We start from the raw sequence: 19928 nt of genomic DNA, 5'->3' as shown, positions 1-19928 counted from the left end.
ACTTCCTTCCGCGGGCGCAGACTTCCCAGCGCCCCGGCCGGCGCTGCTCTTCCCGGGCGGCCGAGGTCCGCGACGCTGGCGGCGGCGGGGAGGGCACGGGCTCCGGGTGCCGGCCCGGGCCGCCTTGGTGCGGCCTGCGCTCCCCACCCACGGGGCCGTCTCGCACTCTCCTCTTCCCGTGACCGCTCCTCCACGCCCACCCCAGGCACCATGTCCCCGGCCGCCTCCTTGGTTCCTGGGCAACGCGGGTTCCAGACAGAGCACAAAGCGGAGTCCATTCTGGGCGAGCGGGGCTTGCCCGTGGGAGGCACACGCCTTCTGGCCGGCGCAGGCCTGGCGGTCAGGAAGTTGGACCCTGGAATCGGATTGCTGGCTCCGTAGCTAACTTCCATTGCATGTGGTCCAGGACCTCCAAGCAAATTCTCTCTCTCGTGTTGCCGTTCCCACGGTTGTGTAAATGACACCCACTCGTGAAGCTGTTGTGAAGATTAATTCAGAAAGTGTGTTAGCAAAGCATGTAGTGCAATGCCCGGCGCATCAGTTAAGTATCAGCTGTGATGGTTAGTCCGCAAAGTTAGTAAAAGGGGCGTTAGTCACCCGTGTGTTTAGGGAACTCCGTACGTGATCCCCCCCCCGCCCCCCGTGATTATTGAGTCTAACAAAGGAGTTAATATGGAGGATTCTTACGTCAGTGAGTTAAGAAGATCAAATTTTTGTCTTAGGAAAAGTAGTGGTGACCTAGACTTAAGTCTGTTTCTGCCAAATAAACCAGAAATGATGGGGCCCAGAACTAAGATGGTGGCCATAAAGGTAGAGAGAGAATGGGACACATTCAGGAGATGGGAAGAAGGTGAAATGGTAAGACTGACAAGATGGGGCCAGAGTGGGTGGGGGAAGTCAGCAGGAGGCTCAGTTTTCTGGCTTGAGCGCCAGGGGCGGTGCCACAGGGGGAGAGGGGGGTCCCCAGCATGAAGTTGGGGCAATAATTAAGAGTAGTTTTGAACATGTAGAAGTTGAGGTCGTCGGGCCATCACAGGAGAGGTGGCCAGTTGTTATTTCTGTATGAAGCTCTGCAGAAATAAGTTGGCCTGGGAGTCAGATCCCGGTGAAACCGAAGTGAATGATGTCATTAGAGGGGTTTCTAGTAAAAGGATAAGAGGATGGCGCAGAGATGGGTAGCAAGATGTTTAGTTGCCGTTGGCAGCCTTAAGAGATGATGGGGCCGTGGGTCCTATGAGCCTGGGTCCCTGCGGGTTTCATGGGGCAGAGTTGTTACACCAGCCCCGGACTGCCTGCCTTGGGCTGTTTACAAGAAAGAGATAATTTTCTATCTTGCTATAGCCACTGTTATTTTGTGTTTTTCTGTTATTTGAAGCAGAATACAGTCTTAACGGATGCACGGACCAGGGCTAAAACAATCATCAGCCTTTCATAATTATCTTTCAGATTCCTTCTCATACACATCCTCAGACACGAAGCTTAGATAGCATAAGCCCCTTTAGACACAACCTTTCTCAGACACATATTGGTCCCCTTCAACAGATACTAGCTTTTTCAGACCCGCCCCCACCCACACACACACACACTGACCTCCAATATACCTACCCACCCCTTTCTGTGAAAAACACACTAGTCCCAAACTGATACACTGACCTCATATCCTCATTTTCCTACTCATTTCCCTAACAAAAACTTGGTCCTTTAGGTACCCATTGACACCAGCTAGACACACCTGCTTCAGTTATCACTTTTTTTTTTTTAATTCTCACCCGAGGATATTTTTTCCATTGATTTTTTTTAATATATTTTATTGATTTTTTTACAGAGAGGAAGGGAGAGAGATAGAGAGTTAGAAACATCGATCAGCTGCCTCCTGCACATCTCCCACCGGGGATGTGCCCGCAACCCAGGTACATGCCCTTGACCGGAATCGAACCCGGGACCCCTCAGTCCGCAGGCCGATGCTCTATCCACCGAGCCAAACCGGTTTCGGCTGATTTTTTTTTTTAAGAGAGGGGAGGGGAGGACTGAGAGGGAGAGAGAGAGAGAGAGAGAGAGAGAGAGAGAGAAAACAAGGATGTGGGAGAAAACCATCTATGGGTTGCCTCCCGCATGTGCAGGGGATGGAGCCTGCAACCGGGACCCTAACCATTGAGAAAAATCAGCCAGACTCATTCATCACTTTTTGACTCACACTGTATGACCCCTGAAGGTGCACACACCAACCCCTCACTCACATCCTTGACCTTAGATTTAACTATTCATATCCTCAAATGCACATATTCATATTCACTCCTTTAGATACGCACATGGACCCTTGACAAACCTCATTGCCATCCTCAAGCAGATACGCTTATTCCCTTATTCGTACACATGTGTTCTCCTTTATACTTCTAGAGAAGGGATGCTGACCAGTAATAATGCTGGTGTGTAACAGCCTCTCCAAGTGGGAAGGGAGGCTCTGATGTATATAGTATTTGCCGATTGCCATGGTACAAATCCTCTAACCGGGGCCAGTTTCAAGCTGTCAGTGGTTTGACAGCCTGCTCTCAAAATTCCTGACAGTTTAACAGTGGCTCTCAGAAGCACTCGGCTACAGTACACCGTGAATACTGATTGTGACAGACGCCCTCACCTGCTTTAAGTGACTCACTGGCCTTGTGGCAAGGTGGCTAGTAGCGTAGGCTTTTAATTCCCGGCCTCATGGAGGCAGTGTAGTGCATGGTTAGCAGCTATTATGGTATTCAAGGGTTGTGATGAGGCTTTAAATGAGATCATCATGACTTTTTAAAATGATGTTTATAAATTTGAACAACAACAAAATAATAATAATAAAAAAAACTACAGCCCTGACTGAGTAGCTCAGTTGGTTCGTGTCAGCCTAGGTTGTGAGTTCGATCCCTGGTCAGGGTATTTACAAGACTCAACCAATGAATGCATAAATACGCAGAGCAACAAAATGATTTTTCTCTCTCTCCCTCTTTTTCTCTCTCTCTAAAATAGGTAAATAAATAAATAATTTTTTAAAAGGAATAAAAAATTTTAAAACGTTGAAAAAATGTTTATAGGAGACTGCGCACAATGCCTGCCCCATAGCAAGAACATTGCATAAAATATTTTAAAATAACCCTTTCTGATGTACTGATTCCAAGAGACACCCAAGAATTCAGAAATATAGATCCAAACTTCTCCCCAAGACAATCAATACTATCATGGAGAACCACTAAAATACATCCTCCGAACAAAGGCATGCTCTAAATTGGGTGGTACACATTCTTGGGACCTCAGGAGTTTATAGAGGAGCGGAAACCAAATATGGGCGAGATAGCAAACTAAACTAGCAGTGCTCAGGCAAATTCAGCTCTCAAAAGAGTTTCGTTTGGCACCAGAAAGATTTTAGGCAAACGTGTCTCTTCCATTTTCACAATCCCCATCCTTGCTGTTGTCTTAACCAGTGATGGCAAACCTTTTGAGCTCGGCGTGTCAGCATTTTGAAAAACGCTAACTTAACTCTGGTGCCGTGTCACATAGAGACATTTTTTGATCTTTGCAACCACAGTAAAACAAAGACTTATATTTTTTATATGTATTTTATCTATTTAAATGCCATTTAACAAAGAAAAATCAACCAAAAAAATGAGTTCGCGTGTCACCTCTGACACGCGTGTCATAGGTTCGCCATCACTGTCTTACACCCTCCTCACTTTGCTCATTTACGTTACTGGCCCAGACCTTTAGCCATCCAGCTCGCCACTCCCTGATTTAAATTAATACCCTTTAAACTAAGGCTTAGGTGTGTGAGTAACAATAACAAAAGTTAACTTTTACGGACCACTTACTTTGTGCCAGGCATGATCTTAACACTTACTTTCACCCTATTTGGGTGGATACTCTTTCATCTTTTTTTACAGACAGGACACTGAGTTTCAGAGCGAGAAACTAACTTGCTAACTCGCAGAGCTGGCAAGTGCTTTGAATCTCGGTGTGTTTGACTCTGGTCTACTGAACTATGACTGGATCGAGGAGGACATTCCAGGAAAAGGTGACCCAAGCGAGGGAGAGAAGGTATATCATGTCTGTGGATGGAGGGCAGTGGAGATGGCAGCAGGCTGAGGTGGGGAAGGCTCTGAACACGGGAGATAAAGGTACTGACTTTGGGGTAAATTGAGTTTGCCCGTTTTGCCACCCCCACTCCCCGCCCCCACCACCACCACCACCCTAGTATAAACCTGGAATCCTGCAAGAGCCTCTTTTCTGGTCCTCCTCTTCCCCTTCCACTCCTGTTCATCTCAATATCACTCTTACTTTCCTCAGTGTGATCGTTTGGGGGATGCGAATAGATCCTCTGTGACCTGACCCTGTTTAAAATGCTTCTCGGACCTATCCCTGCACTGAGGATGAAATCCAAAAGCTTTAACGTGGTCCTTCAGGCCCTGCCTCCGCCCACCTGCCGAGACCTGCTTGTCCTCTCCCTCCCATTGCCCACGTTGCTGTACTAACAACTCTGGCTAATATGAAGGCCCCACCCATCCTTGTCTTATTCAGCTTAAATGTCATTTTCTCCAAGAGGCCCTCCTGACTCCACCTAGATAAGGTTCCTCTGTCCTCTCCCCTAGCAACCTCACCCTCACAGAACTTAGCATGCTACGTGATTGTTGTGTTTGTGTGTTTAAAGATTAAGGTCTGTCTTCCTCACTAGACTGTAAACCCCTCACGGGGACAAGGACTGTATCTGTTGCCCTCATTGCTGTAGACCAGGGGTCCTCAAACTTTTTAAACAGGGGGCCAGTTCACTGTCCCTCAGACCGTTGGAGGGCCGGACTATAGTTTAAAAAAAAACTATGAACAGCCGAAACCGGTTTGGCTCAGTGGATAGAGCGTAGGCCTGCGGACTGAAGGGTCCCGGGTTCGATTCCGGTCGGGGGCATGTACCTGGGTTGCGGGCACATCCCCAGTGGGAGATGTGCAGGAGGCGGCTGATCGATGTTCTCTCTCATCGATGTTTCTAACTCTCTGTCTCTCTCCCTTCCTCTCTGTAAAAAATCAATAAAAATATATTTAAAAAAAAATAAAAAAGTGTTTTCTTTAAAAAAAAACAAAAAAAAAACTATGAACAAATTCCTATGCACACTGCACATATCTTATTTTGAAGTAAAAAACCAAAACGGGAACAAATACAATGTTTGTATTTGCATGTGGCCCGCGGGCCATAGTTTGAGGACCCCTGCTGTAGATAGACCCTTGTTGAGCACAACCCTGCTAATGTTAAGTTTCCCATAAGTGTTTGTAGAATAAATAGATGAATTAACAGGTGGGTCAGAGCCATAGCTTCTTTTTCTTGGGTGGTACACGGCACACAGACAAGCACACACTGTCAGTGCTCAGTAGACATTTGAATATATTTTGACAACGGGCACAGAGATTTATTTCAGCTTAAACGTTACTGGTTTGGCTCGTCTAGGGTACCCAGGAGCTGAGTCAGTGAGGGGCAGAGTCCAGTCCTGAGCTGGGTTTAGTCAGAGTCACTGAAACCTGTGGAGAGTAGAGAGGGTGGGGAGGAGGGTGGTTATCAGCTTGGAGTCAGCAGAGTAAATTTATCCTGGCACCCAGCCATAGTTCAACTGCTCCTCCCTCCCAAGTACCTTTTTGATTATAAATAATCAAAATGGTTCAGAAAGCACGGAGCCTGTTGCCCACCGCCCCACGGACATGTTCTCCCCCCCCTTCTCTATCGCTGCGGTCACATTCCTCTCCCCCTTATCCTCCTAAGGGAGTCCTCCCGCATTTGTCCCCTCAGTCCTTCCCTCGCCCCCCAGCATGGAAGTCCGAACCAGCGGTCACCAGCCAGTGGACAGTGGTCCACGAGGTCCGAAAGGTTGGCGACCGCGGGTCTAAATGTCCTTTGGTTTCTGTGCCTGCGTGTCTGCACTTGGAATGAGTGTCCTGTCTCACCCTTTAGGTCAGTGATGGCGAACCTATGACACGCGTGTCAGAGGTGACACGAGAACTCATTTTTTTGGTTGATTTTTCTTTGTTAAATGGCATTTAAATAGATAAAATAAATATCAAAAATATAAGTCTTTGTTTTACTATGGTTGCAAAGATCAAAAAATTTCTATATGTGACACGGCACCAGAGTTAAGTTAGGGTTTTTCAAAATGCTGACACGCCGAGCTCAAAAGGTTCGCCATCACTGCTTTAGGTGGATGGGTCTCTCCATGGTGTTCAGCTGTCCCTTTCTTCTAGGACATAATAGGTTGAGGGACTTCCTAATAGTGATACGGATGCAAGGACCACTGAGACCAGCAGCAGCTACGGAGAAGGGCACCATGCCTCCCACTATAGGGGCCCCATCACTGGGAAGGTGCCAGGGCACAAGGGTACAGAGGGAGAGCGGAGGGTAGGATGGGCAGGTCAGCTGGGGTGGGCAGGGGAGGGGAGAGCAGCATCTCACTTGGAGGAGGTTGAGAAAGGAGGGCAAGCAGTAACAATAGCTGCCACCGTCACTGAACTCTTACTACCTACAGAGGTTGCTCTCAACTTTTCCCTTACGTTCTCTTATTTAAACCCACAGCAGCCCCATGAAGTGGTTTAAATAGTCCCGATTTTCATGAAAACAACGAAGTTCAGAGAGTCTGAGAATTGGCCAGCATATGTTGGGATGAAGATTTGAACCTGTGTCGGACCCCAGTACTCAAGCTTACAACCAGTACGCAAGACTCCCAAAGCCTCCCATCTCTGCCACCTGAGCCTGCAGAGCTCCGTGTGATCCACCATCCAGGCCAGCAGCTCTTGAATCAGTAAGTCCTTCAGCAGATCTTCATCACCGGGCTTCATGGGTAGGGAGCTGCAAAGGAGACAGCCTCAGGCAGGCTGCCTTAGCCTGGCCCCACCCAAAGAGAGTAAACACGGGACAGGGGACTCCAAGGGAGGGGGTGGGGGAGGGAGTCAACACAGCTGCCTCTGGGTTACCTCAGCTTTTAAAACTCCAACCCAATCTGCCTGCCAATCTTCAATACAGGCAAAGCCCAACGGAATTCTGGTGGGCGCCATCCCACCCTCCACCTCTACAGGTATCCCAGAATGCAGTCCGAACCCCCAAGAGATTATTCGGGGGACATTGGCTCTTCATAAGGATCTGTGCCACAGATTCCTCAGCTTCCTCAGCGGGGGGTAACTGACTTTAGGGGACTGGCCGTGGGACAGGATGGTCCCAGTTCTACAAACGTGCTTCCTGGTGTGTGGCAGGGAGAAGTGGGGAAGCCGGTTCCTGAGGTCTCTTTCGCTGCCCCTCTCCTGCACACTAAGTCATCAATCTTAGAAACCCCGGCCCCCACACCCCTCCCAGGCACCCCGCCCCCATTCCACCCAGGCTTCTCCCTTAAGCTCAGGCTGACCTCCAAGAGTTCAGCGAAGACCCCTCTTTGAACTCGGAGTGGAAGGGGCTGCTTATCTGGGGCCTGGCCCTGCTCTGGAGCCTGGGAGAGGGAACAATGAGGTGGGGGTGGGTCAGGAGGCCCCACACCCTCCTTCCCCTGTGGGCTGACTCACCCCTGCTGCTCCCTGGCCGCCTTCTTCCTGTTAGATTGATGGGCCAGCTCTAGGGCCTGGGCCTCCCTCTGAGTGATGTTGTGTTTCCAGCTGGTAAGATAAGGATTAGGGAGTGGGTGGCAGAACAGAGGGTACCCCTTTCTTCCCTCAACCTCCTGACCGCTTGTCTTCAGCTGCTGGTGAACAGCTTTCCAGAACCTACCAGGCTGACCAAACAGCAAGGGCAGGGAGAGATTTGGCAAAGAGAAGGAAGTAGGACGAGGACAGTTTATTCTATTTCCAAAGTCTGAAGAGGCCACCCCCAAAAAGTCATTGGCAGCGGCTCAGCTTCCCCTGCCTTCATCCCCGGCCTCCTGGGAATCCTCGGTGAGCCCCACACGTCTTCACCGACCCTTCCCCTCAGGAGAAAAGGATTGCGAAGTTGCCCTGGTCCTGCCCCCACACTGGACCGCTGCCCAAAGCAGGGCGGCCACGCGGTCCAGCTCCCTATCGTCGCCTCAGTGAGAGGCGCCACCTGGAGTTGTGCATCGCAGGGCCCTGTGGGGCCACGATGGCGCCTGGTCTGAATGCAGGAAGGGAGCCGGAGGCTGGGACAGGAGGGCCTGCGCGATGACTCACTCATTCTTCTTCCCCCTCTGTGCCAGCAGCCAGTCCACAAAGTCTTGTTGGCGGATCTTGTCCATGGCGATACTGTAGTCACTGATGAAAGTCCCCTCGGCATACCTGCGGCCTCGAGGTGTAGAGCCTCTGACCTTCGCGTGGACTCTGAGGGGCAGGGAGGGGAGAGAAACCAGGGTGCCGTGAAGGGGCAGGGTTGAGGGGGTTCACCATCCCGGCATACATGACTGTCGCTGACAGGAGGCCAACATGTAAAAATGAACCAGCCCATTTCCGGGGAGTCCGTTTCTGTGGAGACACCCTCTTGGCTCTGCGTTGAGCCCCTTGGACTTTATTTCCAGCTGAAAGGCCCGCTTCCTGCTTCGTTAGTGTGTGTGGCTCTGGCTTCTGGGCGAAGAGGGATCAGAGGGCCCCTGATCCCCAAGGACTGGCTCCCAGTGCCTCCCTTGACTCCTCTCGCCCTGGCCACACCTGGTTTAGGCCTTTGGTTCCCAGTCACTACTGATAGTAGTGAGCTCTTATGCATGAGGCAGGGCCTCGAATAGCCCTTTAATACATACTCTCATTCAGTCCTCACAACACCCCTAGCAGGCAGACGCTAGCCATACCCCCTTTTTGTGAATGAGGACACCAGGGAGCAGAGAGCATAGGCGGCAGATCCAGGGTCCGCCCCAGGCGGTCTGGGCCCAGGCCTGCGTTCATAGCTTCTGCGTGACGTCTCTCCTGGTACATGTCTCTGACAGCCGTGCCTCAGATTTACATCACTGGATTTCCGTGAGCATGGAGCTGTCCTTGCACCCAAGAACGCCCAACTCTTTCCTGAGATAGGTCTCTCTTGGTCCCCAAAACACAGAGCCCCCCGCTGTGCTCATGCCTCGCACTCTCTGCTTTTCCTCACAGAACTCACGACAGTTTGCAGCTCGCCTCGGTGGTTCTTTGTCTGTTTTCCCTTTGGCCCTGTGCGCCGTGAGGGCGGGAGGACTTTGTGGACCACTCTGCACATATATCTCCTGCACCTGTACACGGGGGGTGGGGGGGTGCGGGGGGGGGGTCGGGGCAGGTAGGTCCTTTATCAAGTTACGTGAGCCAAGGCTCGCCTGAATGAATGGTTAAGGGAGATGTCGTCTGCGTCAGATGCTCAGCCACTGAGAAGGCCTTCCAGGGGCCTAACCAGTAGCTCCGGAGAAATACTCTCTGCTTCTGCCCTCGCTCTGCACTCAGGCGGCTGGTGGCAGGTTTTCCCCTGGAGCTTCTTTCCTCTTGGCCCAGGATTCCTTCCTTTCTCACGCCGCCCAGACCAGAGCCCTGTCCTCCCCCAGCCCGCTCCTCAGCAGCGGGCCCCTCCCGCCTCTCCCCACCTGGAATGACTCTCTTCCTTGTCTCCTAGCACCACTGCCAGGAGCAGGGACACCAGCAGCAGAGAGATCTTCATGGCCACCGTCTTCCAAGGGTTATTCCTGAGCTAAGAGAGAGCAGGCGCAGGATGAGGGGGAAGCGCGGTGTGAGGGAGCAGCCAGCATGCCTCAGAGCCGTGGGGGTGCTGAAAGCTGGGGGGCACTGAGTCCAGTGGTTTGGAGTTTTTCTAAGAGGCCGGAGCAGGATCTTAGGGAGGGTGGGGAGGGCATGGGCAGTACAGGTAGTAACTAGAAGGAACAAGGAGTCTGGCCGAGAGGTGAGCCTTCTTTTTGTTTTGTGTTTAAGTGGAGTCTGAGGGGCGGGGGGTGGGGGTGCTCCAGGCAGGAGAAAGCAGCAGGACCTGTGTGCCTGGACAGCCCCCCTTCCCGGCTCAGTGGCTAGACATCATAGGCATGTGGTTTGGCAGGATTCTCCCCTCGGAGCCCTCCAGAGTTCATACCAGCCAGCCTCCCGGCTCTCAAACTGTCTTGTCACCTAAATCATCACAGCCCTCTCGCCCGAAGTGAAAACCACACGAGGAGCCATCCCCTTCTGCCTTCTCCGACTTCACTCTCCGCCCAGGGAAGTTCTTTCTGAGGTCTGACCACTCTACCCAGGCCTGGCCCCCGGCTTCATTGGGGGCGGGGGGGAGGGGGGTGTCATCAGTACAGGAAGAACAGTAAGTCACCTTCCTCCCAGGCCCTAAAAACCAAAGCGAGGCTAGACATGTGCGGCTGCAAGACCTCGCCTCCCTGCCTTCGTCACCTGGGGCTTAAAGGGCCATCCGCACCCCCGACTTATTTCCTATGGGGAGGAAAAGCAACGGGGTGCCAGGGTGCTGATCCCCTCGGGGTCCCAGGGCCACCTCCCTCCAGCGCCCCTGTCCCAGCTGCTCTTACCAGTTGTCCTTTCCAGGCTCCCAGAAGGGCAGCGGGTCTCTTCCTCTTGCTTCTGGCCCTGCGGAGCCTGCCTCAGTGACTTCTGCCTGCCCTGCCTCCTTTATATCCAGGCCCCGCAGACCCTCTGATTAGCCTAAAAGCATCTTATCTCAAGAAATTAAGCCCACAGCTCCTGCCACATTAAGTCCATTTTACACGCAATAAAGTTTCCCTTTCCACCTGAACTGTGCTAATTGGTGATTAACATTTGGGTATATCCAGCGCTGTCTGGAGCCTGCCCACGGGCAGGGTGCCTTAAGTGCCCCCTTTGTACTTCCCCCTCCCCTCTTTTGGGCCCAGGGCCCAGCATTCTTCTACCCCCCATCCCTCCATTTCTTTTGCTGGTGTCCTCAGAAAGGGTGCCCTCAGGGAGGGCAGACTTGGGGAGGGTGGCACTAGCTGGGGAAGGAAGACACTCTCAAAGGCAATAGGCTACTTCTGGTGGGAGAGGGTGGGGTGCAGCCATTTGAACCCCAGCTCTGGCTGGTGGCCTACAGCGTTGGCCATGTGGCGGTGTCCCTGTTGCGATATAATACATAGGAGGGTGTCCCAGCTGGGACATCAGGGCGGTGGACGGAGGGAATGGGAAGGATGGAGGTTCCCTGGTGGAGCTGGGGGAGCTGAGCACTTACACTCAAGCTGGCTTTCTTCTTGGGGGCAGGGGAGAGCAGCGAAGGAGGCCCACTTACCCGTGGGAACTTAGAGGGAGATGGAGCAGCTACAACTCTATTATCTATAAAGGTTTTTGAAATCTAATCCTGTCTCTTCAAATGCCCTATCTCCTATCCAAGAGAAGTCTGTGGTCCTGTCTCTGCCGTCAGACTGGGGACCCTGAGGCCATGCTGAGCCGATCCTTCAGACGGGAGGGCTCTCCAGGCCTGGGGCTGGTCTCCCTGACAGACAGGGGGCTCTCTGAGCGCAGGGGTGTGAACCAGGTGTGTGCGCAGGGGCTGCACCTGCTCGGTCCTCCAGAGGCATCCTGAGGCTGAGGCTGGGTCTGCCCCTCAGACCGAAGACTCACTGGGGTGCTCCCTCTGCCTCTCTCCAAGTCCTTGGCGCATGGCTCTGTCCACAGGGGCTCAGCCTAGAAGCCCAGAACTCAGACTGCATTTTGGGTAGGTCCCCAAAGCCTTCTTTCCTGGCTCTCCCTTCTCCACTTGCCGTGGGTACTGGGAGCCATCACCACTGAGCCACCCCCCCCCCGCCTGGTAGCCCCAGGGCCTCGTAAAGGCCACTTTCTTTCCAGGTGAACGCCCCTGCCTGGGGCAGCTTCAGCGTGAGGTTAAGTGCTTGTGTGGGATGAGAGGTAACTGGGCCAGGAGGGCCACTCACCTCTGCTTCCTAGAAACCTTGCCCGCCCACCACCCATCTCCCACCACCGAGAGGAACTGCACTCTGGGCAAGCTCTCCCAACCCCATCTCCCAGCGACCAACCGACCAACCGGCAGAGATGAGACATCCATTCAGACTCGGCCTCCAGAGGTTATGTGGGGGCTGCTTGTGATCCTGCTTCCTGTTGAACAACACACTGAATGGGTTTGTGTCAAGACCCCAGAGGCAGAGGATAGCCAAGAAGGGTGGGCATCGCTTCCTAGTTTGATGCCAAAACCAGAGTCAGGAAGGTTCTGTGATGGGTTCTGGCAGCCGCAAGCCCCGCCTCATTTGCTGTGGATTTGTTTTTGGGGGGTGAGCTGCTCAGGCCAGTTGCGTGGTGTTTTTTTTTTAATCCTTACCCAAGGATATGCTTTTTATTGATTTTAGAAAGAGGAAAGGAGAAGGGAGAGAGAGAGAGAGAGAGAGAGAGAGAGAGAGAGAGAGAGAGATCAATGTGAGAGAGAAGCATCGATTGGTTTGCCTCCCATATGGGTCCCAACTGGGGGATCGAACCTGTAACCCGTCGGATCAGGGAATGACGCTCCAACTGACAGAGCCACAGTGACCAGGGCCCAGTTGTGCTTTCAGTCCCCACCTACCTCCTCTTGGAGGAGACCTTTCTACAGCCCCCCTCCCTGTCTTCTTTGATCTCTGGCTCTCATGCCATGCAGTGCGGTGGACAGACTAGGGAGAATGTGGCCCGGGCCCTTGCGGGGAGAGGGATGTGGGGAGGACCTGGGGAGGAGATCAGAGAAAATGCCAAACTCCCAGGGGAGCTCCCCCCCCCACCCCCAGGGCATATGGGAGGCCAGGGAATGGCAAATGCAGCCTTGACAAGTTTCTGGGGATGAAAAGGGCCTTCTGGACTTGATCAAATTCGTTCAATAAACCCCACTGGCAACTTGGCCAGTCCATTCATGCCACAGTGAGAGACGCGCCCTGGGGCCCGGGTGTGCAGAATTCAGTGCAGTGTGGGCGGGGTGGGGAGGGGAAGCCCAGGAGGTGGCAGAGCCCCAGTCTATTTTCAAGATGTGAGGGGTCAGAGAGGACCCCCTCCAACCAGCCCAACGCCCAGATAGGAAGGCTGAGGGGGCCCAGACAGTTGGAGTGAGTTGGGGGTGGGGGTGGGGCTGCCCAAGGAGTTCCCGGAGTGAGGAATGTGTGCAGGAAGGGGTGATGGCAGGACTGTTGCAAGAGAACCCAGGGTCCTGCTTCTCATACCCTCTGGCTTCTTGGTTGAAGCCCCAGGAATGAGAACTGGAACGGCAGGAGAGCCTGGGGGTTTACTGACTTCCAGCTCCAGGTGGTGAGTCACTGCCCCCCCCCCCCCCCAGACCACCGCAGACATTCCAGCCCCCCCTGCAGCCGGCCGCGCTGACTCACACACTGGCCACAGCCTCCTGCGTGGACTCTGCTTTTGAAGTCCGGTTGGTCTTCAGGCTCCCTGACTGACTCAGAAGGCAGCCACCCTCCTCTGATCTCTCTTAAAACAGGTGGCAGAGTTGTTCTCTTTCAGAGGAGACAAGAGGTGACAGGAACCCTCGCAAACTTTGTCAAGTCATCTGGTCTACCTGATTCTCAGAGGAACGACGGTAGATTCCGCCTCGGTCGCATCACAAACAGTCATGGTCCCAAACATTCTTGCCAGCCCCAGCCCCAGCCCCAGTGCTGCTCAGGTAGAGATACTTCCCAGCGGGATCTTCAAGAAAGAGTAGACCACCCACAGTTTCTCTTGACCATCTGCTACAAGGGATCCGTTTGGAAGTCCCCTCTCAGCTCTAACTCCAACCCCTCTTGCTGTTTTCAAAGGCGATTTTGTTTGCTTTTGTCAAGAAAAGAGCTCAGCTGTTAGTAGTTGCAGCTTAATCCATGGGAGGAGAGCCCCAGTGAAGAGTTAGAACTGGGAGGGGTGGCCAAAAGGTTCTTACTTGACTTGCTGGGAGGGAAAGAATTGGTGATGCATTTAGGATAAAAGACCAAAGGGCTGGGACTCCCAGAGCGGGCAGCATTCCTGAGCCCTCTCTGTCCTGGGGGGAGGGGGGAAGGGAGGAGGGGGAGGGGAGCGCATCTTACAGAAAGGGAGAGGGTGGTGAGAGGGAGGGCTTTCCTTGCCTTTTCCTTGCATGGAACGGATGGAGCAGTTTCCAGGGTCCCCAATGAATACCCCCTTTCTGGCCGAACGAACACACACACAACACACACACACACACACACACACACACACACACACACACTCCTGGAATGGGTGTGGGGAGGTCCTTCTGCAGCTTCAGAAAACATACCCCCCACCCCCATTAATTAGGTTCAGGAGTAGCCTGATTGGTTGGAAAGAGATGAGGAAGATTCAAGCCTAAACGCCACCCTCCCCCCACTCCTGAGTTAGTTCAACTTTGGTCAAAGCCCTTACTCCCTCTGAGCCTTAGTTTGCCTAACTCTAACTTAGGCATAAGAAAACGAACTCTTCCCTGCCTACCTCACAGGTAAGTGCGACGTTAGTGTCTTGTTAACTTGTAGGCATCCTGCACGTGTTGGCTGTTGGTTTTCTCTGGAATGATCTCCGCCTCACTCTCGGGAGGGTTAAATAAGAGGGAATAATAAAGCCAGGCCATCTCAGCCCAGCTCCTGCCATAGTAGGGGCAAGGGCTTGGGATTCAGAACCACCTATGCTTGCTAATAGGGTGATTAGAGCAACGACTCTTCTGTGCTTCAGTTTGCCTTTCTGTAAAATGGGTTCCTGCCTCAAATCACTGACTGGGGAACTTGCATTGTATTACATTATATCTTGATACATTAGTTACCTTTTGCTGCGTAACAAATGACTCCAGATGTTACTAGTTAAAAACAAGGAACATCTATTATCTCAGTTTCTGAGGCTCAGGAATCTGGGAGTGGCTTAGCTGGGCGGTTCTGGCTCAGGGTCTCTCAGGAAGTTGCAGTCCGCTATCAGCTGAGCTGCAATCTCAGAAGACTTGTCCGGGGCTGTAGATCTTCCGAGCTCACTCCCCGTGACTGCTCACCATGGGGTTTCTCACAGCAAGGGCAGGCACCTAAGACGAAAGCCTCAATGCCTTTTAAAGCCTAAACCCAGAAGTGACATATGTACTGTTACTTCCGCTCTATGTCATTGGTCACGACTACACAGAAGGCGGAGGTCCTTGGGAGCCACCTTAGAGGTTGGCTACCGCATATGCAGCGGTGGGCAAACGGAGGTGTACGTGAAACACGGAGCTAACAAGGCTGTTGTGATTACCATAACCTGCATGTCTCTTTCCATACGAACAGCTGTAAACCTACTTTGCCCACCCCTGTGCAATCTGCCCTAAAAAGTGTTGACCGTCGTTGTCATTATTATAGAAGATGCTAGATTCATTTCACATTTCTTCTCATTGTCATAACCTTGGCCACTTAAAATCTATTTATCTTGGTGTCTTTCTCTCTGCAAGAGTGGGAACGGAGATGATTTTAGATACTGAAGACAGATAACGCCAGAAATTTCTCTGTTTTCCACAAATACCAGCGGAGTACAGATGTCAGTATGTCAGTCTCTCGCATTCTGAGAGACTAACTGATGGTGAGGCAGCAAATATTGTATGGGATATACTGTACTAAAAAAAGTTTTAAAATTGTTGTTTATCCGATGGGGGTGGAGGGGGGGTGGGAATGACACAGAAGAAAAAAAAGAAAAGAAAAACAAAATTGTTGTTATCCGAAATTAAAACATCATGTACTCTTATTTGCCAAATCTGGCAACCCTATATGGAAATTTTTTTATTTTGAACGTTTATATATTTTTATTTGGAAATATTTATATCAGTACAGTGAGACTAAAATTTAAAAGACACTGGATGCCATTGGTTTGGATAGAATTAGTTTATTATAAAAGAGACATGGATACTTTCAACAATAAAGATTTATTTAAAAAATAAATTTAAAAAAAGAGACATGGAAATTATTTACATGATGAAAAATTTCAGAACTTCAGTGGGATGGGCAGCTTCCCGTGATGCCATTTCAATAGTGATTTATTTCAGTCTGCATACTTTCCAGGAATGTCAGCATCTCTAATAAGAAATAATCCTTGTCATCTAGAACTACTTTGGTGTCTCCATGTTCTGGAAGAACTTTATCTCCAACTTTCACACTAACTGGTTGAATCTCTCCACCCTTTCCTTTGAAGCTGGATCCAACAGCTACCACTGTTGCTTGCAATACGTTTCCTTGAGATTTTTCTGGAAGCACAATGCCTCTTCGGTTAGTTTCCGCAGCGCTCCTTTCAACTATTACTCCTCAAATGGGGGAAGAAACTTTCTAAACATGTGACTTTGGCTGCCACAGTTCGTATTCTTCATGGAAAGCTTTTTATTTTTTAAAATTTTGTTTATTGATTGATTGATTTTAGAAAGAGAGGGGAAGAGAGAAAGAGAGAGAAACATCGATTTGTTGTTCGTTCCACTCATGCATTCATTCACTGATTCTTATATGTTCCCTGATGGCGGATCAAACCCAAAACCTTGCTCCAACCAACTGCACCACACTGGTCAGGGTTAAAATCCCAATGCCTCAGTGCCATTCCCAGAGTCATTAGCCTGGAGATTTTTTAAACTTTCCCTTTTGAAATAATTTAGCCCCACCCGGAAAAGCTGGGTAGAGCCTTGTCCTGGTATGCTAAAATTGTGGGTCCCATCCCTGGTCAAAGCACATACAAGAATCAACCAATGAATGCATAAATAAATGGGACAACAAATTGATCTCTTTCTCTCTAAAAATCAATTTTAAAAAATTTAAAACTTACAGGAAAGTTGCAAAAATAATACAGAGAACTCCAATATACCCAAGATTCAACAACTTTTCACATTTTGCCACTATGTTGTATCATTCTATTTTCTATCTTCTCAACATTTGAGAGTAGACTGCATACATCATGTTTCTTTTCTTTTTTAAAAATATCTTTATTGATTTCAGAGAGGAAGGGAGAGGGAACGAGAGATAGAAACATTAATGATGAGAGAGAATCATTGATTGGCTGCCTCCTGCACATCCCCCACTGGGGATAAAGCCCGCAACCCAGGCATGTGCCCTTGGCTGGAATCGAACCTGGGACCCTTCAGTCCGCAGGCTGACGCTCTATCCACTGAGCCAAACCAGCCAGGGCTGTTTCTTCTTTTTTTAAAAAAGAACTTACCGAAATGCATGGTTTAACTTCCTCATCAAAACCTTCCTTCTATTCTTTTGTGCTTTTGATAGTCTAATACGAATTTCTAGAAAATTAACATTTGAACTTAGCTGTGTTTCTAAACTGACCTTTCCCCCCGTACTAACATTTGAGTTCCCCGTGTGCCGTGTTTTCTGAATGCTCCTACTTTTAAGCATGGAACATGCAGGTGATGTGGAAAGTAGGCAGATCTGAGAGAACGAGCCTGTTTCAGAGGAATATCGTCACAGTGAACTCGTCTGGAAGCTTAACAAAACCAACCCAGCTGTCGGGTGTGTTTTTTAATTAATAACATTTTGTTTAATTAATAGCAACATAGATTAAGGGTTTGGAGACTTGCATGGAAACATTTTAGCCCCCTCGAATGTTCCTGCAGTTTGAAATCTTCCTATAGAAGTAACCATAAATCTCCAGAGGGGCAGCTGAGCAGGCATCGGGACTGTCATTGACATGGATGTGACATTTCCAAACAGTGGCAAGTTGAATCCCTTGTGACGTAGTAGTTGTTGCTCTTTTGTTGATCTGTTAAAGAGGCTCACCAATGTTTCTTGTGATTCTGAGGACTGTCACCGTCCTCACAGGCAGATTTCCATGTAGTGCCCACCTGAGATGCCAGATCACCTACTTACTGTATTCTAATTGTTATATTACATAATAGAATGAGATGATATCAAAATGAACATGTAATGACAATAATATTAATATTCTTGTAGCTGTGGTTAGAGAAGCCGATGCCTCATTTCTACATTTTGTCATTAGCTAATATCATCCAACGTTTCAGTGTATCCTTGCAGAAATAAAAGTAGCATATAAATAAAATATATATATCAGAAAAAGAAAAAAAAGAAAAAAAATATATATCTTTTTATTGATTTCAGAAAGGAAGGGTGAAGGAGAGAGAGAAACATCAATGATGAGAGAGAACCGTTGAGTGGCTACCTCCTGCATGCCCCCTACTGGGGATCGAACCCGCAATCTGGGCATGTGCCCTTGACCAGAATTGAACCTGGAACCCTTCAGTCTTCAGGCACATGCTCTATCTATTGAGCCAGACCAGCTAGGGCATGTTTCTTCTTTTTTTAAAAAAAATACATTTTTTAAATTGATTTTAGAGAGGAAGGGAGAGGGAGAGCGAGAGATAGAAACTTCGGTGATGAGAGAGAATCATTAATCGGCTGCCTCCTGCACACCCTGCCTTGGGGATCTAGCCCACAATCCCACAACCCAGGCATGTGCCCTGACTGGGAATCGAACTGTGATCTCTTGGTTCATAGTTCAATGCTCAACCACTAAGCCATGCCAGCTGGACAGGCACATTTCTTTTTTAAATGTTTTATTTATTGGTTTGAGAGAGAGAGGAAGAGAGAGAGAGAGAGAGAGAGAGAGAGAGAGAGAGAGAGAGAGAGAGAGAGAGAACATCGATTTGTCTTTCCACTTATTTATGCATTCATTGGTTGATCCCTGTATGTGCCCTGACTGGGATCGACCCTGAAACCTTGGCATATCAGGACTATGCTCTAACCAGCTCAGCTACCAGGCCAAGGGTCTCTATCATTTAATATTTTCATGTATATTTCCTCAGAACAAAGATGTTCATTTATACAACCACAATAAGTACAATTATAAAAGTCAAGAAATGTAACATTGAGTCCTGACTGAATAACTCAGTTGGTTAGAGCATTGTCCTGATATGCCAAGGTTGTGGGTTCCATACCGGGTCAGGGCACATACAAGGGTCAACCAGTGAATGCAATGAATGCATAAATAAGTGGAACGACAAATCTAAGTTTCTTTCTCTCTCTCTCTCTGGCTCTCAAATCAATCAATAAAATATTAAAAATGAAACATTGATATAAAGCCTATAGTACACATTACAGTTATTTTTCAATTGTCCTAATAATGTCCTTTTGGGTATTTCCCCTCCATTATTAGATACAGTCCAGGATTGCGTACTGCATTTAATTGTCATGTCTCTTTATTTTCTTTCCTCAGTTTCTCAGCCTTTCTTTGTCTTTCATGATACTGACTTTTTAAAAAATATATACTTTTATTGATTTCAGAGAGGAAGGGAGAGGGAGAGAGAGATGGAAACATCAATGATAAGGGAGAATCACTGATTGGCTGCCTCCTACACACCCCCTAATGGGGATTGAGCCCACAATCTGGGCATGTGCCCCTGACCAGAATCGAACCCGGGACTCTTTGGTCCCCAGGCTGACATTCTATCCCACTGAGCCAACCAGCTAGAGCAATACTGACATTTTTAAGAGTACAGACCAGTTATGTTATCGAATGTTTGGGTTTGTCTGATGTTTCTTCCCAGTTAGATTCAGGGTATGCATCCTGGCCGGAATGCTAGAAAAATGAAGGCGTGTCCTTTACAAGGCACCCCACCTGGAGGAGCAAGATGTCTGCCTGCCCATCATTAATGATAATTTTGGTCCCCTGTCAAAGTTTTGTTGAACGTTCCCACTGTCTAGGTACTATTTTTCTTCCTATAACTAAAAGGTCATATGCAGGGAGACACTTTTAGACAATGCAAATACATTCTTCCTCCTCAGACTTCCCCCACTCTCAGATTTAGTGAGCAACCATTTATGATTCTTGCTTGAACCCATCTTTCCTATGATGATGGAAAACAGTCATTTTCCAGTTCACCATTCCCTCCACAGCATTGGGATTTTTTTTTTTTTTTGAAACAGCATTTTTGAGATATAACGGACAAGTAATTAACAGCACACATTTAACTTAAAGTGTACAATTTTTTAAAAATAGTTTATTGATTTTTTTACAGAGTGGAAGGGAGAGGGATAGAGAGTTAGAAACATCGATGAGAGAGA

At 49.4% G+C, this 19928-nt stretch overlaps 1 protein-coding gene, 1 long non-coding RNA gene and 1 pseudogene across 2 annotated transcripts; 1 reads left to right on the top strand and 2 right to left on the bottom strand.

The window, feature by feature from the left end:
- Positions 1–66: 66 nt before the first annotated feature.
- LOC132218865 (uncharacterized) lies at positions 67–9185 on the top strand. The gene is made up of 3 exons (XR_009449298.1): positions 67–540; positions 6575–6800; positions 8199–9185. It is a non-coding gene; the product is annotated as an uncharacterized LOC132218865 (long non-coding RNA).
- On the bottom strand, positions 5423–10550 carry GIP (gastric inhibitory polypeptide). Its single transcript, XM_059670699.1, has 6 exons — positions 10464–10550; positions 9528–9631; positions 8170–8316; positions 7552–7641; positions 6746–6847; positions 5423–5532 (listed from the first exon to the last, which is right to left on the bottom strand). Exons 2-6 carry the CDS (start codon positions 9599–9601, stop codon positions 5523–5525), a joined length of 423 nt encoding a protein of 140 aa, XP_059526682.1. The 5' UTR covers positions 9602–9631; positions 10464–10550; the 3' UTR covers positions 5423–5522.
- Positions 10551–15815: 5265 nt separating this feature from the next.
- LOC132219320 (10 kDa heat shock protein, mitochondrial-like) lies at positions 15816–16225 on the bottom strand (annotated as a pseudogene).
- Between the last annotated feature and the right edge of the window lie 3703 nt (positions 16226–19928).

Source organism: Myotis daubentonii, chromosome 16 (assembly GCF_963259705.1).
Source record: "Myotis daubentonii chromosome 16, mMyoDau2.1, whole genome shotgun sequence".
Lineage (NCBI taxonomy): Eukaryota > Metazoa > Chordata > Mammalia > Chiroptera > Vespertilionidae > Myotis > Myotis daubentonii.
Note: the sequence above shows the minus strand (reverse complement) of the source record. Positions and strands in the feature narration are given on the sequence as shown.